At 37.4% G+C, this 24,184-nt stretch overlaps 1 protein-coding gene across 3 annotated transcripts in view; it reads left to right on the top strand.

The window, feature by feature from the left end:
- Window positions 1-24,184, top strand: part of RELN (reelin) — a 532,794-nt gene that overhangs the window by 134,968 nt on the left and 373,642 nt on the right. For all 3 annotated transcript variants that reach the window (XM_040472867.1, XM_040472866.1, XM_040472865.1), the window contains exon 3: window positions 19,074-19,209. In XM_040472867.1, coding sequence (XP_040328801.1) covers window positions 19,074-19,209 — 136 coding nt within the window. The remainder of the gene's footprint in view (window positions 1-19,073; window positions 19,210-24,184) is intronic.

Here is a 24,184-nt window from a genome sequence, read left to right as displayed (position 1 = left end):
AGTTGGCAAATAAACTAGGATACTTTTTACTAATAACTTTGCCAGGTAGAATGCCTTTATCCTGTTTGAAGGTCTTTGCTGACAAATTTAATGATCATTATACTGTAACTATCTGTTCTTTTAGAATTTAGGTTAATTATTTTCTTTTTTGTTTGTTTGTTTTATTTATTTATTTTGACAGAGAGAGAGAGAGAATAGGGGAAGGAAAGAGAGAGAGAGAGAGAGAGAGATAAAGAGAGTGTCCCAAGCAGGCTCCACGCTGTCAGTGCAGAGCCCAACATGGGGCTGAATCCCATGAACCATGAGATCATGACCTGAACTCAGATCAAGAGTTGGACGCTTAAAAGACTGAGCCACCCAGGCACCCCATGGTAGTGATTTTCAATGTTAAAAAAAAGTATAGGTGACAATGGGTTACCTCTCTTTAAAGGTATATATTAGTTTTTAAAAGTCTTGTGGACTCCCACATGTAGTTTCTAAAGGCAAAGCTAGAATTTTTTATAGAACTTTTTGTTAACTTCTTTTTTTGTTGTTTGTTTGTTTTTGTTTTTTGGTAAATTCTCTCTCCCCATCCTGCTGCTCACTCTTTTAACTCCCCCATTATGTTATGTATTATTTACTATATACACAGTACTTTGCATTTTAGGTAAGTTTGAATTGTAAATCAATATTTGTAAAATGAGTTACTCTTCCTTGATAGCTTCTTAATAAATTGTGTCCTGTGTACCTATCACTGAGTCCCAGAACACCATCCATGCCTTCAGAATCACAAACATATTTCTCTGAGAACCCTGGAGCTCTTCATGATTCTCTTCATTTCCTTGAGGCACATTATGGGTTAAATTGGGTTCCCCAAAAAGATATGTTGAAGTTCTAAACCCTCAGTAATACAGAAGGTGGCCTTATATGGAAATAGGGTCACTGCACATATAATGAATTAAGCGAAGATGAAGTCATACTGGAGTAGGGTGGCCTCCTAATCCAATATGACTGATGTTCTTATAAGACAAGCATGGGAAGACACAGAGACACAGGGAGAATACCATGTGAACTTGGAAGGTTGGAGTGATGTTCCTATAAGCCAAGGAATGTCTAGGGCCACCAGAACCGGGAAGGGCATGGAACAGATTCTCCCTCACAGCTCTCAGAAAGAAATAGCCTGCTGACTGACACCTTGATTTTGGACATCTAGCCTCCAGAAGTTGAGACAATAAATTCCTGTTGTTTTCAGCCATCCAGTTGGTGATACTTTGTTTTAGCAGCCCAGCACCACAATACGAGGCATAAAGCAATGAATTCAGATAAAAAACCTTTCTCCTAACACTGGAATTCCAATCTTTTTCATGCCTTGCCTGGTTTCTTGCGGTACTTTTCCAGGCGCTGTCTTTGATGCTCTGTGGTTGTACCCAAACATTTTACACAGCACTACCACATTAATATTTCTTTCTGTGTATACACAGTTCTGGAGGTCACTCCCCATAGGGCCTGCAACAGTATCAGTTCTTGACTGAGGTACTCAAAAATCTTTCTAATTCAGGCTTCAATTGCCTTTCTAGCTCTTTCCCTCCTGGGCCTGCTGTGCATACTACTGTATCCCAGTCACTTTCACTTCTCCTTCGTTGTCTCAGTGTGACCAGCATTGTTCCATTTGGAGCATGCTGTTCCTTTTGCAAAAAAAAAAAAAAAAAAAAGTAACACACACACACACACACACACACACACACACACACACACACACAAATACCCCAAGAGAATTTTACTTCCATTTTAAGACCAATCTCTTAGTGTTTGAGAATGAACTAAGACTAGTTTATTCTGTGCCCTAAGTAGATGCATTTGCTGTCTCTTTGGACTCACAAAATAACGTACACTTCTTTTATGATACTTAGAGTAATTTGCTTTGGATTATCAATATCTTTGCATGAGTCTTCCATTGTATGAAGCCCTCATAGCATCATTAACTTTGTTGGCAAAAATCTGGCATCCTCATACTAGATCATAATTCCATAGCAGACCTAGAAACACATTGCTGATTGCAGGCTTCTGCTGTGCTCCTCCTGACATGCTACCCTTTGTCACCTTGAAGAATACAATAATGGACTCAGATCAAAGCCTTTTCTGTTCTTATTTTCATCACTATTATTATCTCCTGACTGACTACAAGGATAAATTAAAATTTTGACTTGTCTCAGAAAGTCACAAGGGAGACGATTTTTGACACCAAATCTTTTACTCTTTTACTTCCCTCCCTGACCTGGTGAAGTCTCTAAACCAAATATAGAACTCCTCTATTAGTAAAATGTTTGAGTATACATATATAATTAAATATTTGTCTATTTACTTTTAATTTATACATTAAATACATATACTCCTGTATTTACATACTTTGTATATTATAGAACATCTAAATTTGACATTAAAATATAAAAGTTCTTTTAAAAAATTTTTTTAAAATATTTATTTATTTTTGACACAGAGAGACACAGAGCATGAGCAGGGGAGGGGCAAAGAGAGAGGGATACACAGAATCTGAAGCAGGCTCCAGGCTCTGAGCTGTTAGCACAGAGCCTGATGTGGGGCTCGAACTCACAGACCACGAGATCATGACCTGAGCCGAAGTCAGATGCTCAACCAACTGAGCCACCCAGGCGCCCCTAAAATATAAAAGTTCTAATATTTCCTTCCCAACTATAGAAATAAATAAGTGAATTCTTTTAAAAAATGTTTGGGCTATGGGACACCTGAGTGGTTCAATGGTTAAGCATCCAAGTCTTGATTTAAGCTCAGGTCATAATCTTGTGGTTTGTGAGTTCAAGCCCTACATCAGGCTTGGGATTCTCTGTTTCTGTCTCTGTCTCTCTGCCCCTCCACTGCTCACTCTCTTTCTCTATTTCAAAATAAATTAATAAATGTTAAAAAAAACTATAAAAATGTTTGGGTTGCCTTTTCAGTTACAAACTGTAGGTAAAATAATTTCAAATCTAAAATTAAATTTGTTTCTCTCAAAAAATACAATTTAGAAGTGATGTAAACTTTACCAACAATATAAAAAGCAACATAAGATTATAAATTCACATTAAATATAACATATATTACATAAATCCTAAAAGAAGCCATACAGTAGAAATATAATCATTCATAATGATGCTAGGCATGATAGAATTTGAATGAAAGAGAAGAAACTTCAAAGCGTTCACATAGCCATGATTTGTTATAAATGAAAACTACAGGGGAGAAACAAAATTAAATTTACCTTTAACAAATAACTTGCTTTGTTAAAAACCTTTCTTGATGATCATTCACATGAGTATATATTCATATAATCCCAGTATTATTTTTTTAGATAAACCAGTATGCTTTGATTAAATTCAAATTAATAGATTATTACAATGTTTAAAATAATTATGTTTTATCTAATCTGTTTTAAACATGAAGGGATTTTAAGAATTTTTAAAGACTATTTTGTAATCATTTAACTCATTTTTCTCATCCAGTATTCAAATGTTTGCTTCACTGGAGTGTGAATTTTAATAAAGTGTATAAACTTAAAAAAATTTTTTAGTGTTTATTTTTGAGAGAGAGAGAGAGAGAGAGAGAGAGAGAGAGAGAGAGAGAGAATGAGTTGGGGAGGGGCAGAGAGCGAGGGAGACAGAATGCGAAGTAGGCTCCAGGCTCTGAGCTGTTAGCACAGAGCCCAACATGGGGCTCAAACTCACAGACTATGAGATCATGACCTGAGTCTGTCAGATGCTCAACTGACTGAGCCACAATTTTAATAAAATTTAAATTAAGGTAGTATACATCATATTTTTCTGTGATTTGTCTTTAAAAATGTATTAGTATTTTTTATGTGATTTGGAATCACATGAGCTGAAAACATGAAATGTATTTCATTGTCAGAATTCATTCATTGTCAGTGCTTTCTTATGGTACTTAAGCTTCCGTCATGATGTAAATAAAGTGTTTGCAATAATTGTAATATCATACATGTTTAAACTGTATGTTTTGTATTATATGTGATTTAATATTTTTAAATTTATTAATTTCATAATAAAAGACTAGAGTTATCGAATGCAGTGCCTTTACCAGAAAAAAAAATCATTGGTTTTGTAAGTCAGTGGGAACATGGATGGAAATTTAGGACTCCTAAAAAGTTTTAGTAATGTAGTAAAAACCAACATTTACATAATATATTTATTATATACTGAGCATAGTTTGAAACACATACATTAATTATGTAACCCAGTGGGGCAGGTACTATTGTTTTCCATATTTCACATAGGAGGAAACGATACTCATCACAGTTTTCCTTTGACGGCTGTAAAATAAACAGATTGTTGTTCTTCTTGAAAGTAGGAAATGTCATGGAGAAGAGGAAAGCAGACGTAGAAGTCTGTTCATCCATCTAGCAAGTAATTATTGAATGATGCTTTGCAAAACCAATGGATCAAATCACTTCTTTTAAGAAAGTTATAATCTAGTCAAGGAAATAGAAGTAAATCAACTATGATAAGCATTATATTAAAAGGAAGTATTAATCACAGAAATTCAGTTTTGCTGTGGTAAAAAATTAATCCCCAAATTTCATCTTAATTAAACAGTTCTGTATAAATTAGGAATTCTTTAGGGTAGTTGTCCTCCATGCAGGGATTCAGCAATCTGTATTTCCATATTGTTGCTCTGCTATGTCAGTGTGTGGCTTCTACTGCCATTAAAGCAGTGGAATAAAGGAACCTGGTGGGCTCAGTCTATTCTGTGCTTCAATTAGGACACAGTAGACTAATTTCTGCTTATATCCCATTGGCCAGAATTATTCATATGGCCCTTTGGAACTACAGAGAGGCTAGAGCATGTGGGGGAGCATATGACTATTTGGTAAACAAATATGACTATTTGGTAAACTATACATACCTTTACCAAAAGGTATGTATAGTTAATTGGGGAAGGAGAAAGTTGGACAAGAGTTTTTATTCTATAGGCAGTTGATTGGAAAGTGGCAGAAGTCATGAAGTTATTATAGAGGCTGGTGAAGGTAATTGGGAAACAAAAGCTAAGGTCCTGGAAAGGAACTGTAAGAAGTCCCTTCAGTACCATGGAGAGCACCTGTCATTATAAATTACTGGGATACCACATGATGTCAATAGCAACTCCTTTATTCAGCAACATTTCATTCCATAAACTTCTATTATATGCCTATCCTTGATTTTGTGGTTAAAAATTTTGTAACACATAACTAACAGTCTAATGGAGAATACAGATAACTCTCTGTAATGCACTTACTAGGTTCAATAGCAGAACTATTCTCTGAGCATTATGAGACCATGGAGATGTTCCTAATGTTAACTTTGGATACAGGAAGGAGTTGTACAGGAGAATTTCATGGAGGAGATGATTTATGATCCTGTATGTGTATTAAGTGATGAGTAAGAGTTTAGCCAAGTCAGAAGAAGAAATGGTACTTAGGCCAGGGGTCAGCAAACTTTTTCTGTAAGTGGCCAGATAGTAAATAGTTTAGGCTTTTCAGGTCATAATGGTAGGTCTCTATTTCATATTTTTATTTTTGTTTTACAACTTTTCAAAATATAAAAGCTCATTCTTAGCTCAGTAGTAATACAACCACAGGCTATGGCCCAGATTTGACCCATGAGGCATAGTTTGCTGACCTCTGGTATAGGCAGAGAGAACAAGTGCAAAACCAGAGGTGTGTATACATAGCTGTATATAGTTTTGTCATGATGGAATGTGAAGTTTGAATAAGGGTCATGATAAATGAGTCCAGAGAGATAGATGACAGAATGTCATGTTGCAGAACTTAGGCCTACTTCTGTAAATATGGATTGCCATTGAAGGATTTAAATCAGTGGAATGATGAAATCAGATTTGCATTTTAGAAAGGTAAAAATACTGAGAATGAGCCTGAGGAAGCAAAACTGAACTCGAAAGAGACAAAAATTAGGGAATTGTTGGTACTGGTCAAAAAAGAGATAATGAAAGCCTGAAATAAGGCATAGGAGGAAGGATAGGCAAGAGGGGCAGATTGAAATGTTTTGTTTTGTTTTTTTAATTTTTTTTTTCAACGTTTATTTATTTTTGGGACAGAGCATGAACGGGGGAGGGGCAGAGAGAGAGGGAGACACAGAATCGGAAACAGGCTCCAGGCTCTGAGCCATCAGCCCAGAGCCTGACGCGGGGCTCGAACTCAGGGACCGCGAGATCGTGACCTGGCTGAAGTCGGACGCTTAACCGACTGCGCCACCCAGGCGCCCCTGAAATGTTTTTGAAGTGACATCAGAAGGACTTCCTTATTGATTGACTGGGGTGGGGACAGAGGTAGGTAATAATTCTAAGACTAGATAGATGGTGTTCCTTAACTGAGATAATAAATATTATGCTACCTCATTAATGTTCCTCCTTTAGCAGGAACTCTGATTGTGAAAAGGATCTCTGCCATTTATTAAACATTTATACCATCTGGAGTCAGAAAATAGAGGCCCATTATCTGTTCTGATGTGACTCCTTGGGAAATCTGTTAGGAAGGGTATACGGAGCCTTTGCTCCTTTCCATCAAATAGATTGACTGCTATAAGCAATTTGTTTCCTTTGGCAGAATCCCCACTCAGGGTAAAGGATAAAGAACTCAATGTTCATGGACATAGTCCTAAAAGTCATGTTTGTTTAAGGCTATCAGTTATTTTGGCTATTTTTAGATTTAAAAAAAAACCCAGAATTTTATATAGACTTTGAACTTGACCTCTGTAGTAGACCTATACCATTTATAATTATCCAACATTTTTATAAAGTTTCCCACATTGTGAACACCACCATTCCAAAATAGAACTCCTGCACTTCCTTTCTAGAGGTGAAGGTGTATAACGTAGTTTCCTCCTACTATCCAGACCCGCCCTCATGAGATTTGGATATAAAAGAGTGCATGTGAGCTGGGGACTGAGCGTGGGGAAATCCATATTCAATCACATGCAGTCATGAAAAGTTCTTATATATTTTTTGGTATAGTTGAGTTGAATGTTCTGTTATTTTAGTCCAAATATGGTTGATGTCAAGGAATGGGCAGTGGCAACTGTTGTGTTATGTTGGACCGGTCCTATGGACATCACTCCTTGCTGTACAGCATCCAAGTTTATTTTTCTGTATCTCCCAGGGAAGCTACCTAATATCACTCAAAATTCCTTTAATTAGGTAGATTGTATTCTGTGGTTTGCAACTGAGAGTAGGGCTTCGATGACATTATATTTTATATAAAATTTCACAGGATAGGGACAATTTGAGGCAAATCCCTAAAAAGGCTTCTTGGAGGAATAATGAAACAAAACAGAAAGGTTGAAACACACTGTCATAGACTAAATTGGAAACAGGATCAACTCACAGATATTACCATGACAATATGAGCTATGATGGTCACAAGAGGGGAAAAGGGAGGAGGATTCACTGTTCCTTTAAGATGTTGGGCATTTAAGGGGCGCCTGGGTGGCGCAGTCAGTTAAGCGTCCGACTTCAGCCAGGTCACGATCTCGCACTCCGTGAGTTCGAGCCCCGCGTCAGGCTCTGGGCTGATGGCTCAGAGCCTGGAGCCTGTTTCCGATTCTGTGTCTCCCTCTCTCTCTGCCCCTCCCCCGTTCATGCTGTGTCTCTCTCTGTCCCAAAAATAAATAAAAACGTTGAAAAAAAAATTAAAAAAAATAAAATAAAATAAAATAAAATAAAAAAAAGATGTTGGGCATTTAAAGCCAGAAGACTGGGTTATTCACTTAAACACTGATAAAATATTTGATAAAGCACTTTGACCTGGAGCTATTTCTATATGCCACCAGTCTCTAGTTATTTAGAGATAGCTTTACTAGAGATAATTCTTTTAGATCAGCCAATCTGGAGGTACAGTTAAGATAATCAGATCCTGTTTTTCATATAGAAGCTTTCTCGGATTAGCCAAGGGTTGTCATGACCCTTGTTTATATTTGGCCTGGGCTTCATGCTTAGTCTGGGTGATCAGTCTGCAGATCACTTATTTATTTAAAGGGGAATTTTCTGTGAATGTGGTAGAAACAGAGAAGGACTGGGATATGTTCTTAAATCTGCAAATAAAATTTCAACCTTTAATGAGCACTCCCATAGTCGGTTTATAGACACTTTAGCATTTAATTCTCACAGAATGAATTATTACTTAACCATTTACATGGTTCTATTAAGTGTATCTTATTATTATCTACATAAATAATGATGATAAGACTTAGGGAGTTTAAGTTACCTTGCTTAAGATCGCACCACTAATAAGTGACAGGGCTGGGTCTCAAGTGGTCCCTGTAGAGACTAGTGACTTTGGACAACTTATTTAACCTCTTCAAGCCTTAGTTTCCTCATCTACAAAATGGGAGTAATAATAATGCTTCTTAGGATTTTTAATGAATAAGTGAGTTAATCTTTGCAAAATACTCAGAACTTTACCTGCATCGTTAAATACTCAGAAAATGTTAGGTGTTATTTTTCTGTCCAGAGTCTTCCCCTTCTTCTCCTCCACCTTTTACAAACTAGGATAAGCAGAGTTTTGAACCAGGATGCTGGAGAGTAATTCTGGTATTGCATTAAACTACCTAATGCAATTAGCTGAGCAATTCTTTGGCAGTGAGGAAAGAGGAGGAGAGAGAGGTTTGAGAATCCTGTAGGTGGCTTATAGGGCTTGGAGTTATAGTCTGTAACAGTCTATAGTTTTGTTTTTTTCTTAATTTTTTCTTATCTATTTATTCATTTGTTTGTTATAGTAAGGGCACTTAACATAAGATCTACTCTCAACAGTTTTTTAATATTTACTTATTTTGAGAGAGAGAGGGAGAGAGAGCACAAGCAGGAGGAGGGGCAGAAAGAAAGGAGAGGAGAATCCCAAGCAGGCTCCGTGCTCTCAGATGGAGCTTGATATGGGACTTGGTCTCACCAACTGTGAGATCATGACCTGAGCCGAAATCAAGAGTTGGCTGCTCAGCAGAGTGAACAACCCAGGTGCCCCAGCTCTCAACAAATTTTTATATGTACAATATTGCTAACTATAACACAATGTTGTATAGCAGAACTCTACAACTTATTCATCTTGCATAACTGAAACTTTATATCTGTTGAACAGCAACTCCTACAACTCAACAGTATAAAAACAAATACCTGATAAAAAATGGACAAAGAACTTAAACAGACATTTCTCCAAAGATGTACAAATAGCCAGTAGGTATATGAAAAGATGGTCAACATCACTAATCATAAGAGAAATCCAAATAAAAAATACAGTGAAATATCATCTCACAATTGTTGGGATGGCTATTATAAAAAAAGGTGTGTTGGCAAGGATGTGGGTAAATGGCAACTCCTATGCAGTATTGGTAGGAATACAGAAAGGTATAGGCACTATGGAAAACAATGAAGATTCCTCAAAAAATTAAAAATAGAAATAACATATGATCCAGCAATTCCACTTAGGGGTAGATATCCAGAAGAATTGAAATCAGAATCTTGAAGAAATATCTGTACTTTCATGTTCACTACAGCACTGTTCACAATAGCCAAGGTATGGAAACAACCTAAATGCCCATCAATGGATGAATGGGTAAAGAAAATGTAGTATATACTTACTATGGAGTATTATTCAGCCTTTAAAAAGAAGGAAATCCTGCCATATGTGACAACATAGATGAACCTAACCAAGTGAAATAAACCAGTTACCGAAGGACAAATCCTGCATGATTCTGTTTATATGGGGTATCTAAAATAGTCAAATTCATAGAAGCAGAGAATAGAATGAATGTTGGTTGCCAGGGGCTGGGGGTGAAGGGAAAATGGAGAGTTGCTATTCAATGGGTATAATGTTTCAGTTATGCAAGATGTCTTGTTTTTTAATGTTTATTTCTGAGACAGAGAGACAGAGCATGAGCAGGGGAGGGGCAGAGAGAGAGGGAGACAGAATTGGAAGCAGGCTCCAGGCTCCGAGCTGTCAGCACAGAGCCCTACACGGGGCTTGAACTCACAGACTGTGAGATCATGACCTGAGCCGAAGTTGGACGCTTACCCGACTGAGCCACCCAGGCGCTCCAGATGTTTTGTTTTTTAAAGAAAGCCTTGCTGAGGCTCTTTTCAGCCTCCTTCATTGACTGAGGTTTATGTCTTTAAAGCCTCTTCCTTTCTGGATTTTTCTGGCCTGCAAATGTGTTAAATCTGACTTCTAGCCTGGAAGTTGTACTATGAATCCTACACACACCAGGACAATTCAGCGAAGCAGGCACCAGAGTGTGAGGCAAAATATAGTTCTGGACAGGTAGCCAGTGTGGTGCAGTTAGCTTGGAAAAGCTAGGAGCAGACAATATGTAGTGATTAACTGCCACCAAGCAACTGTTAATGAGGGGGTGGGGTTGTATGCAGTGTTAGGAGGAAAGGTAGCAGAGGGTATACTGTGAACCAGTGGATGGATCAGAGAACTTCGGTTAATGCCAACTTTTACATAGCTCATTGGAAAGGTTGCTACTCTGTCAAATGCAGTGGCCACATAGACCTAAGTATAACTGCATGGCTTTGCCCTTTAGGGGAGCACTTTTGACCTAAAGATGTCTCACATCATATTCAACTCAGAGATGTGTCTACCAAGAGGACAAAGAGTATCCAGTAACTATCTGATGAGAAATTAAGGTGTTTTGGGGGTGCCTGCATGGCTCAGTCGATTAAGTGTCCAGCTTTAGCTCAGATCATGATCTCACATTTCATGAGTTCTAGCCCTGCGTTGGGCTCAGTGCTGACAGCTCAGAGCCTAGAGCCTGCTTCAGATTCAGTGTCTGTCTCTTTGCCCCTCCCCTGCTCGTTCTCTCTCTCTCTCTCCCTCTCTTTCTCTCTCTCAAAAGTAAATAAATATTTAAAAAAAATTTTTAAAGAAATTAAGGTGTTTGGACAGGGGGTGGAGGAGGAGGAGGACCTGAGTTTGTACTTAGAGGAGGGAGTCCTCTTCCTGCTTACTCTTAGGTGGTTTGCTCTCCATCACTGGATTTGGACAGGATTTCTTTTGGATCAGGACAGGAGTCTGCCCCAGAAGTGAGGTACTCCCACTTAAGGATATAGGTAGGGAAGAAGCCAGTGTGAGATAAAAGATGTTTTCACTCTTATGTGGATCCTGAGAAACTTAACAGAAGACCATGGGGGAGGGGAAGGAAAAAAAAGTTAGAGAGGGAGGGAGCCAAACCATAAGAGACTCTTAAAAACTGAGAATAAACTGAGGGTTGATGGGGGGTGGGAGGGAGGGGAGGGTGGGTGATGGGCATTGAGGAGGGCACCTGTTGGGATGAGCACTGGGTGTTGTATGGAAACCAATTTGACAATAAATTTATAATAAAAAATAAAAATAAAAATAAGATGTGTTCAAGTGTCATTTATTAGTTCTGTTATCCTTACAAATCACTTAAGATCACTGTTTCTTGATAATTCTGTCTCTAAAATGGCAATGATAATATTTAGCATATATAGTGCTAACTATGTGCTGTGCACTCATTTAATCTTCACAGCCACCCTATTATTACCATCTCTATTTTCCTGGAGAGGAAACTGAGGAACAGAGTTTTTGAGTACCCTGCCCCAATTCCATAGCTCCTTGGTAGTGGAGCAAGGATCTGAACCCAGGCAGACTGCCTCCAGGGTCTGTGCTGTCAACCTTTCCTGTCTACTGCCCCTCCAACAGTAGTAAGGTAATAATATGGATAAAACACTTGGCACAGAGAAGGCATTTGCTAAATGGTAGTGCTGGGAGAGGAACAGAGAGGGAAGGCAGCAGCAGTAATTCTCATTTTTTTTTGTAATTGCAATGAGTGAGGAAAGAATTGGGTTGACATGGAATAAGATCTTTTTATACAGCTGACAAAAGGTGTGTAAATAGCATGAATCCTCATACATTTCTGACTTACGCTGATAGGTGTACAATTTCAGAATGATTTTAAAGGTTTTAGTGCTTTTTGCTTCTAGACTTAAATATGAGACCAGATGCCTTTAAATCAATGTTTTAAAAATTAAACATACCCAGTGTATATGTGTGAGCATGTGTGCACAGACTATTCATTATCTAGAAGCACTATTTAAGAGCTATTCTTTTCATATCCATTTTCATCAGACTGGTGCTTCACAGATAAGGTGCAATAAGGATGTTTCCAGAAAGTTCTGTGATTACTTTTTACCATGTAAATTATATTACCATATAATATCGTGTTTGGCTTTGTTGAAATATTTGAGTACATTGACCTAGCAAAGAAGGCAAATAATAGACAAGTCAAATTCTGTAAGTAAAGAGTTACTTGTATTTAAATCAAATGAAAAGATTTAAAAAATGACTAAAAGGAACTCTATAATTCATTTTCTCTATTCACTTACAATATAACACTAACTCTCCAAACTAGATTTGCAGAAGGGTCTATTTTTTTTATTACATGATGGAAGACTTTAGATACCCCTTTTAAGAAAAGAGCAAATGATAAAAATAAAAGCAAATAGTAATCACCTTAAATATTTGTCTTATCTTCCACTTCTTATGTAGACATGTTAATAAATTACTAAAACTCCCTGATAAAAAATTCTACCATATTTTCTGGAAGTGTTTGAAATGATAAAATAATATTTATTTTAAATTTTCATCATTTTATGTATAAAAGTTACATTTTCCACAAACAAAGATCTATAATATTAATGTACTTGCCCTTTCTTTGGAAATATCTCATCCACAGATATCTCAGTTCTGGAAACCATGAAAAATAAACCAGGATATGTTTCTACCCACTTTAGCACTAACCATGGCAAATTACAAACTAAACAGATTTGAGTGATCCACATCTTTAATCTATAAAATACAGAATAAACCCAAAAAGAATGTGTCATTTTCCTACTACATTGGTTATTTGGGGTAATAAAGTCTTCAGTGTGTTTCCTGGAAGTGAATAGCCTACATTTTTATGAGAATCTGTACATTTTATTTTAGAGATGGGGAGATCATAGAAATTTTAGTTACAGTTCTGAAGATCCAAGGTGTGCACATTAAAAGCATAGAAAAGTATTCCTGTGGGAAAATGGAGTTCATACAAGGTTTAGTCACAAACTTAAAATAACTGAAGACTTGTCAAGGAAAATGACATCCCAGAAGGCAAAGTAATGTGTATCACTGTCTTAAAAGGAATCATGGAAGCAACTTTAGAACAATTAAAGACACCGTGAGCCTAATCTTGCAGAAGTATAATGTGGATAAAGGAAGCTGTGATACAGATTTGTATCCTTCAACCACAACTTCAATTAAGACAAATATTAAGGGGCGCCTGGGTGGTGCAGTCGGTTAAGCGTCCGACTTCAGCCAGGTCACGATCTCGCGGTCCGTGAGTTCGAGCCCCGCGTCGGGCTCTGGGCTGATGGCTCAGAGCCTGGAGCCTGTTTCCGATTCTGTGTCTCCCTCTCTCTCTGCCCCTCCCCCGTTCATGCTCTGTCTCTCTCTGTCCCAAAAATAAATAAACGTTGAAAAAATAAAAAAAAATAATAATAAAACACCCATACTATGTCAAAGAGTTATATTGACTGTTTCTTAATATAGAAATTACAGCTAGATTGGAAATATTCTATATTGTTCAAGTGTATATACACAGTATTCAAAAGGAAAATGTGTTCATAACATGGATGCTTTAAAATTTTTCTAGACAAGTTACCCATCTTGTAGAACTTCAGAGTTTGAAATTATGCTTTACTTTCTTTGCCCAAAGATAGATCGGGAGAGCCATACTTCTTGAAGTGCTGATTTTCTCTCATAGTCCATAGTATACTTGGAAAAGTACAGCTTTTTATCTCTGAGGAAGAAGTTCCCCATGAACATTTTTTGGATAAGAATTTACACATAACCACAACAATGAACATAAAATCTTTAGTATTGCTACAGTACACACATACACATTTAATAAGTATATATCTCCCTGAGATACATGTAATTAATTTCTATTATAGATCCTGTTTTTCCTTTTTCAAGTCATATTAAAAACTCAGTATGTATCCCATTATCCAGCATGCAGCAGGGAAAGCACCATCGTAAATTTAAATTCATTATCAAATTCAAATTATAGTTATCCCAGGAATAGGTTCCCAAATCACATACATTAATTAGATGGCATATGTCTTTCATGACACAAGCCATTAAGAAGATCACTGTGGCGGATGCAGTAAATTGTGTTTCATAGATCCCTGGAAGCTGAGTCTGACTGCTCATTCTCCTGGTTCTCATTTTATATTTACACCGCTGCTCATTGTGTCTGCCTTTGTGAGATGTCCTCCCATCTTTCTTCTGGTTATTTAGATTGTACTCAGAGAGCCATGGAACTGGAGGGGTTCTTAGTGATCATGGACCAGCAGTTTACAGATGTCAGAACTGAAGCTTGAGAAGGGGTTCCCTGACAAGGTCATGCAGCAGTGCATGGCAGAGTGAGGGGATAGTCTCTTGGTTATTCCCTGCTGCCTCGTGTAAATAAAAACAGATATGGGAAATCTTGGCTTTTCTCTCAAGACTCAGCTCCAGCCTCCCTCTTTAATATCTGACTGGATAGCAGGGGCACTGGTTTGGATTCAGGCTATCCTATCCACTTTCTCTTTGAGCACGAGCAAGTTCCTTTATCTCCATTGTCTCAGGGTCCTAATAGGTAAAGAGAAGATAACAGCACCTACTTCATAGGGTTGAAGAGCCTCAAATAAGTTCATATTCACGAAACACAAAAGCAGCAGGCCATAGTAAGTGCTTAATAAGAATTATTATAATCACTATTATAATTGTCTTTATTAATCACTCTTCTCCTATTTTGTAATTTTCACAAATACCACTCATTCAGCACTTATTTTCCAGATGTTTTATTTACAATGTCAGTTTGCTCCAGTTTTCTTTTTCCAGCTCTAGTCATTTCAAGATAGGGATTATGTCCTACATGTTTTCTAGGTACCTCCACAGAGCCTAACAGAGTGTTTAATCCAAAACAGATATACTGTATACTGTATACTGTAAATACTGTTTTTTTCTGCTGGTTGATATTAAGATGTTTTCTAATCGTTGTAACTCTGCCAACCCTTACATATTTTCAAAGAAAATGCCAATTAAAATGTGGTAACCCAAATGTCCATCCACAGATGAATGGGTAAAGAAGATGTGGTGTGTGTGTGTGTGTGTGTGTGTGCATATACACACACACACTCACACACACACACACACAAAGTAGAATGTTAGCCATAAAAGAACGGAGATCTTGCCATTTGCAACAACATAGGTGGACTTAGAGGTTATAATGCTAAGTGAAATAAGTCCAACAGAGAAAGACAAATACCATATGGTTCCACTCTTATGTGGAATTTAAGAAACAAAACAAATGGATAAACAAAGAGAAAAAGAGATAAAAAACATAGACTCTTACATACAAAAGACAAACTGATGGTTGCCAGAGGGGAGGTGGAGGGGGGTAGGTGAAACATAAAAGGGGATTAAAAGTACACTTACGATAAGCATGGAGTAATGTACAGAATTATTGAATCATTATATTGTACACCTGAAACTAACATTGTATGTTAATTATACTCCAATTAAAAAGTAAAACTAAATAAAATATGGTAACAGTATAATATGCTAGTGCTCTTTATTAAAAAAGTAAAGAGCACAGCACACTCATAGTATGTGAAGATACATAAAAAGGCCCCAGAATACATGTTTGGGTGGTTCTAACAGTAGTGGGTAAAGGATGGGATATTTTGCATTACTCTCAGGGCCATTGTGTCAGTCACTGCTGGATACTTCCAAACTGTATATTGGTACCATGTCCATATTATTCTAAGCCCTGAGGCCTGGACAACATTTTACTAAGACACATTTTCAACATTTTCTTGGCTACACATTGGAATTGCTTGGTGAGCTTCTGAAACTCCTAAAACCCAGGCTTTATCCCAAACCAGTTGACTCAGAATCTCTAGGAACCAGAATTTATTCCATTGCTTCAGATAGTGCCACTGTGCAGCCATGTTGGGGAACTGCTGTGCCAGACTGTTGGATTGCAAGAATGTTGTTCTGTGGCGTATTTACTCAGAGCAGGGGATGATGTAACAACAGCAATATAGCTACTTTTACAAGTTGTCATGTAGTAGTATGCAGTCTAGGCATTGACTCACTTTCTAGGAGGGGTTTTGAAGAATGGGGGGATTTTGAATATGAATCCGGTTACCAAGGCTGTGAAATCCTGAGGCCTTATTTTGTTTGATTCATTTCCCTTCCCACATGATTGTGGCTGGAACTTTTGTTTTCCTTTTTGGTCAGGCTGACTCCTGTAGCTGTGTCATTTTCCACACACACAGAATTTCTGCTTTATGCCCAACCAGAGTGGAGTGGCAGTTCCTGAGTCATGGCCTGTGGCACTCTGTGATTTCCCTGGGAAGTCTCTTATCCTCCCTAACCTTGTGGTTTCTGACTTGATGAATTTTGCCTCAAGACGTAGCTTGAAAAAATAAAAACTTGAATGTGAAAAAGGGCATCACTGGAATATGTCAAAATATATAGACCTGTTTTTCTGTTGCTTTGTCCAATATGACCTATACTTCTATTCTAGAAGATTCTTTTTCACTAGGTAATATAACATATGAGATATAATTTCTGTTGTTTTTTAATTTTTTAAGTTAAGTCATTCTTGTATTTATTGAGAACAATATTTATTGAATATCTGTGATGTATCAGGCATTGTGATACTTGCTTGGAATATAAAAATTAAAAATGTAGTTCCCCACAGACTCCTTGGAAAGATGGTCAAGTGCTATGATGAGGAATGTATGAACTATTAGGATGACATGTAGGAAGGGCACCTTCCTACATGGAGCACTGTATTAGATGCTTCCATGTGTATTGGATCATTTAATTCCCACAATAACTTTATGGTGGAGGGGACATGGTATTTCCATTTTATAGGCAAGAAAACTGGGTCTCAGATAGAGTAAGTCATTCACCTAAGTTCACATACCCAGGAAATGAATTTTTACTTAATTGCTCCTTCCTGGAAATGTTTTTATTCATATTTTTATTAATGAACTTTGTTTTTAGAGCACGTTTAGGTCACAGCAAAATTGAATGGAAAGTACAGGCATTTCCCATGTACCCCCACTCACCCCCCCCAACTCTCTACTATTGGCTACATCCTGCACTACAGTGATGTATTTGTTACAACAGATTAACCTACGCTGACACAGCATTACCACTCAAAGTCCTGTAGTTTACATTAGGATTCACTCTTAGTGTTGGACATTCTATGTGTTTTAGCAAATATATAATGACATGTATCCACTATTAAATGGAATAGTTTCACTGCCCTAAAAATCCTTTATGTTCCACCTGTTAATCTTTGCCTCCCTCCTAACCCCTGGAAACTAGTGATCTTTTTACTGTCTCCATAGTTTTGCCTTTGCCAGAGGGTCATATTGTTGGAATCATATAGTATGTAGCCTTTCCAGATCGGCCTCTTTCATTTAGCAGACTGCATTTACTTATCCATGCCTTTTCATGGCTTGATAGCTCATCTCCTTTTAGCCCTGAATAATACTCTATTGTTTGGATGTACCACAATTTATTTTTCCATTCACTTATTGAAGGATATCTTGGTTGCTTTCAAGCTTTGACAATGATGAGTAAGACTGCTGTATACATCCATGTGCAGGTTTTTGTGTGGACAGAAATCTTTCATTTATTTGGGTAAATACCATGGAGCATGATTGCTGGATCATATGGTAAGAGTATGTTTATTTTTGTAAGAAAATGCCAAAGTGTCTTCCAGAGTGGCTGTACCGTTTTGCATTCTCACCAGCAGTGAATAAGAGTTCCTGTTGTTCCACATCCTCACCAGCATTTGGTGTTGTCAGTGTTTTGCACTGTGGCCATGTAATAGTGAATTGGCATTTCGTTGTTGTTTTACTTTGCCATGCTGTCATAGCATAGAATGTTGAACATCTTTTCATGTATTTGCCATCTGTGTATCTTTTGGTGAGGTGTCTATTCGTGTCTTTTGCCTATTTTTAAAAAATTGAGTTTATTTTGTTATTATTGAGTTACTGGTTAATATTTTATATCTGAGGTAAACATAAAATAAATCATCTTATTTAAAAAAAAAAAAAAAGCATCCCCTGATAGTTCCGCTGGGAGCTGACCTGGTGCCCACAGCTCAGTCATGGTACTCTCATGTGGAATGTAAGCAGTTTTACAGAATATCAATATAGGACAAGGCCACCTTGAAACTGATGGCTTGAGCCAAAACCCAGACCACTTTGTAATCATGTCTGAACACAGGCAAAATCAAGAACACGGTGCAAATCACAAAAATGACCATCTCTCTCTCTATGCTAACATGACTGTGTTGCTTTTTTATCAGTCACAACTTTGGCCTAAGCCATTCCTCATATCTCCCAGATAAAAATTATTAAGATACTCAGTGATAAAATTGTCCCACTTTCTGATAACACCAAATCCAGAAGCAAACCTACCTAACCCTGTAACCTCCCCAGCAAGATTAGGGAATCCCAGGATGCAGGACTTTCAGAACTAAAATCAGGAAATTCCCAGGACAGATAGATCACCCTACTCTCTTAAATAACTTAACACAAGTACAAATGTTTTAACAAGCCTTTGCTAACATGCTCTTACTGAGGTACTTCCCAGTTTCCAAGAATATTTGGTCTCATTTGCTGTAAATGCTTCCAATAAATCCAACCTTGTCATATTATAGGTGTGGTCCTGGTGGTCTTTGGTGATGGACTAAGACCAGTCCATAAAATCAAAGCAAAGAAAATACAATAGCAATGAAATTAGTAGATTACTCCTTAACAAAAATGGTTTAAATGATGAATATCCTTCTAACAACAAAATGTGGAAAGTTGCAAAGCTTACAGGAAAGTCAAACAGCATGATGAATCTCAACATGAAAGAAAAGGGTCCAGAAACTCTTGTTAGTGCCATGGTAAGAAAGACTTTGTTTTATTTGTCTTTATGACAGCTTCCCTTCCTTTCTGTCTCTCAGGAATCATGTCTGACCACCAGTTTGGTAACCAGTTTATGTGCAGCGTGGTGGCGTCTCATGTGAGTCATCTGCCCACAACCAACCTCAGCTTCGTCTGGATTGCCCCACCTGCTGGCACTGGCTGCGTGAATTTCATGTAAGTACCCAAAGTGTCTGTGACTGTAGGGAAGGCAAATCTACCTCTCATGGGATTACATATAGGGTAAGTATTTAAATGTAGTATTTCAACGAGGTTGACCTTAATTAAAGCCACGAATTTTGGTATCAAAAAGACTTCAAAACCATAAAAAAGGCAACTTTAGTAGTTTAATTTTGCATATTTCTTTATACTTTAAGATAAAATCTAGATTGGATTTTAGCTGACAAAAATATGGCGCACCTGGATGGCTCAGTTGGTTAAAGCATCCAACTTCAGCTCAGGTCATGATCTCATGGTTCGTGAGTTTGAGCCCTGTTATCCGTCTCTCTGCTGTCAGCACAGAGCCAGCTTCGAATCCATTGTTCCCGCTTCTCTCTCTGCCCCTACCTGGCTCATTCTCTTTCTGTGTGTCTCTCTAAATAGATAGATAGGTAGGTAGGTAGGTAGATAGATAGATAGATAGATAGATAGATAGATAGATACACAAGAAGATAAAAGTATGTGAAAAAGTCAAGGCAGTAGGGAAACAAAGTATAAAAACAAGTGCAAAAAAATGCCATGAGGCTCCATGCATGTTTTGGAGGAAGATCACAAATTTAGCTTTCAGCTTTATGGTCATTAGTGCCAAGAGAGAAATGGGATCAGTTAGGTGAGGTGGTGGTGAGGAGTCAGGGAGTCTATAGAAACATAATGACTCTTCCATGTGCTTTCATTAAGAGGAAGCTGGGGAATGCAGTGAGCATTGTCCCAACAGCATCCTTAGATATTAACGCTGCACAATGGTTCAAATGCTGTGACTTGTGACATCTCTCCGTATAAACTATATCCCTAGCCCTGGCCCAGAATCACCACTCCTTCTATTTCATAGTCTTCTCTCTTTTTTTATGCCCTATATTTTTTTATTTCTAACGCATAATATACTTCATTTCTTTATTTATGTACGTTATTTATTGTCTGTCACTTCCTACTGAAATGGAAGTGCCTTGACAGCAAGAATTTTTTTTCTGTTTTGTTCACTGATTTGCCCCAACTGTCTAGAACAGTCACTGACACACAGTAAACACCCACGAAATATTTGTTTAGTGGATGTGTAGGCCAATGGAATACAGCCACAGGCAGTTCATAAATAGCTATTCTATGGACAGTCAGGCAAAACAGAGCTCGAAGGCATCTTGAATGGTTTTCGATTCTGAACCTTCTGCTCAAATAACAAAATTCCATAAAACCTGCATACTCTAAAATTCACCACTACCTTTCCTTCCCCTTTAAAAACATACAGTTCAATGTCAAGGGTTCCTATGGCTCCCACATCACTGATTATATACTTCCTGTCTATCCTCTGGGTTACCCATGCTGTAAGCATCAGATTAATCCTACCCAGCTGATTGACATTTAATCCTATCATTTCTCCTTCAGAAAGTTTTTCATACTTGAGCCTTTTCCTTCCAGTACCTTTTGCTAAGATGATTACAGTAACTTCCTAAATGATCTGTTCACCTCCAGCCTATCTCCTCCAGTCAATCCTGCACATTGCTGTCTAGTTAGTCTTCCTAAGGCACAACCTTGGTCACTCAAAACTTGGATACTTAAACCTCCTTTCTGAAAACCAGCCCTTTGGCTTGGGTTTGAAGAGTCTCCCCAGTCTAGCTGCTTATCATCTTCTCTCTTATCTTCCACCAGACGCACTTCCTGATAGGGCACAACTCCCTAAACATTCCTTGCTTTCCTTTAGCTCAGAATGATTTTTTCTCTCCACTCCAGTTATTAAAATCCTACCCATTCTTCAAGATCTGTTTAAAATGCCAATGCTTCCCTAAAGCTTTCTAAGACATCAACAACAGAAGTGATGTGTACTGTTGCATTTTGCTTGTAACTCTATTATAATGCTGATTATATTTTACTATATACTTATTCGAGTTAATTTAATGCCTTTGTTATTAGATTAGATTGGACAGAGATACGTTTTTATTTCTTTGTGATTGCTGCCACAGTTGGTACAACATCTCACATATAGAAATCACAGAAAATGGCCCTTGAGATAAATGATGCTCAGTGTTCTCTTTTCCTTTAGTTTAATAGTGATCTCTGACTCTTTTGGCACATCCATCTTATTCACGTTGGCGCTATGAAGGATAATCTAAATTCTTGCTATGCATAACTTCTTCATTTAAAACAAGAATTACTTTTTTGAAAGCTGGAACACAAAATAAACCTGTGTCAGCAGTATACAACTGCCTGTTTCCAAATAGATGTAGTTTTGAATTGAATCTGTTTAAAACTGATATTTGATGGCTTCTGGCCTCAGTTCCCAGGGCATCAAACTCTATTTTCTTCTGAGAAGTAATTTAGGTAGTTTAAGTCTTAATGTTTTCTTAGAAAAATAATTTAGTCAGAAGTAATATTTATTGACTGAGAAGATGTTCGTATACCCTCACCCATATTTTCCAATAAAATTTGTTGATCTCTTTCTGATTAGTTTATGAGAGAGTACAGGAAAACTGAAGATCGAACTTGGACCACTGAAGCAATTTATCTGAGATTTTTTTAAACTCAAGTTGCAATCTCTTACCTTTATTTCTTTCTACAGTATTTTTGATGTGTTCAGTAGAGCTATATATAAGAGTTAGTTTCTGTAATTAGTATGTGCCCAGAAATACTTGAAAAGGATTGTTAATGTTCAACATTAACTCTGAGTATTAAACAAAAATAAAATAACACAACACCTATGGCATTTGATTATAAATATACCGTGATTCTTTCTTTTCTGACTAATCCCCAAAATTAAAGCCATCATTTTTTAAGGTAAGAAGAATTATATTTTGGAAATGAAGCTTCAACTATGTTTATAAGCTTTTGTAATATGTTTTATGTAACTTTTACATGTTGTTAGTTAATTCATGTCATTAGCTAATTTTTTACACGTGTTTTCTTTTTTAATTGGGCTTTAAATCTCCCAAGGTCAGGAACTATGTATAGTATTTTTATTTACCTAATAGTTCCTAACACTGAAACTATGGACAATAGAAGGTCCTCAATAAATATTTCTTTTTTAAAAAATTTTTAAGATTTTTAAAAATGTTTTTTATTTATTTATTTTGAGAGAGAGAGAAAGAGCATGAGTAGTGGAGGGACAGAGAGATAAGGAGAGAGAGAGAGTCATAAGCAGGCTCTGTGCTGACAGCTCAATGTGGGGCTCAATCTCACAAACTGTGAGATCATGACCCAAGCCGAAATCAAGCGTTGGACGCTTAACCAACTGAGCCACTCAGGTGCCCCAATAAATATTTCTTACTAGCTAATAATGATATGTTTTATTGATCCCAAGGTACAGATTTTTCTTACATTTTGGGATCTCTGAACTATGGTTGTGTGTTACCTTTGATGGCATCTTACAACTGGCAGTCCTAATTTTATTTCTTAATATCTTACAATTGATGATGTCTTGGATTTGAAGAAAACCAAGGCAGCTAATATTTATCATTTACCCCCTACATGGTCTCTCTAAAGCTGGCAATTAAATTGATGCTGCACCCAGTTTAACAACCTGATATTAATATAGCAAATGTATAATGCATACTCTGTGATTTTAAAACCTAGTTCTCTGTTTAAAATTCTTTAAAGTTTATTTATTTATTTTGAGAGACAGAGAGAGAGAGCTGGGGAGGGGCAGAGATAGGGACAGAGAGAATCTCAAGCAGGCTCCACATTTAGCATGGAGCATGACATGGGGCTCAATCTCACAACTGTGAGATCATGACCTGAGCTGAAAACAAGAGTCAGATGCTGAACTGACTGAGCCACCCAGATGCCCCTGCATTTAACATTCTTCGAGGAAAAAAATCCCCCTCATAAGAGTTATGGAACATTTGAACTAAAATCCAAGACTATTCTATAATGTTCTCTGTGCTTTCCCTAGAGAAGCGGAAACGGCACACTGTCTGACTAAACCAGATTTTATTGATAAACCACTTAGCCACAAAGTCATTTGGGCCCATCTGTTTACTGCTTTTCTCGTTAAAAATAATCAAGCAAGAGACATAGAGCAGAGGATGGCCTGAGGATGAAGTTGCTGGCTGTACTGGTACACATGTGGTAAATGGATCAGGAGCTGAAATTATTTTGTCATTAGTTTTACGATACCTGTTGATATCACTTACATTTTAAGTGATAATTTCACTCAGAGAACTGCTTAGTCTTCAGATCTTACATCAGTATGGTTTGTCTTTACTTTTATATTCAATTAGTCTTGAGTGACTAGTAAGGCTTGAGTTTAAAGAGGCATTTAATTATCCAAACTTCTTGGATGTAAATCCCCTCCAAACATCCCAAGGTCAAGGTGGGGGTACAGAGAGAAGATGGAAGAGGAAGGAGGAGGAGGAGGAATAAGGAGATGGAGGAAAAGGAGGGAAGAGGCAAAAGTGTAGAGACATGACAAGGGAAAGAGGGAAGAAAGGAAGGACAGAGACCTTCCAGACATCTAACCTGAAAAGTGAGTGAGAAACTACCTGGGAAGAGAGGTTGTAAAGTAACAACTAGAACATTAGTATTTTGGAAAACTACTGTTGTAAGTAGTTTACATCCTTTAATCCATGTTATTCTCACAGTAATTCCATGAGGTAGGTGCTGTTTTTATCTCAGTTTGCAGATGAGGAAATTGAAATACCGAGGTGTTAAATAAGTTGCCTAATGTAACTCACCCAGTGGTCGATACAGCCTGGATTCAGAAGGCAGGCCACTTTCAAGCAGGTGATTTCTGCTACTTCACTATATTTGCCTCTAAAATGATCTCTTATCTATTTTATTATTATAGAACACCCATGGTATTGATACAATGAAAATTGTATCAAATTGGTGGTTGGTATCAATGTCTCGCTCTTTTTTTTAAATATGAAATTTATTGTCAAATTGGTTTCCATACAACACCCAGTGCTCATCCCAACAGGTGCCCTCCTCAGTGCCCATCACCCCCCCG

This window comes from Herpailurus yagouaroundi, unplaced genomic scaffold (assembly GCF_014898765.1).
Source record: "Herpailurus yagouaroundi ecotype Mexico unplaced genomic scaffold, PumYag 100, whole genome shotgun sequence".
NCBI lineage: Eukaryota > Metazoa > Chordata > Mammalia > Carnivora > Felidae > Herpailurus > Herpailurus yagouaroundi.
Note: the sequence above shows the minus strand (reverse complement) of the source record. Positions and strands in the feature narration are given on the sequence as shown.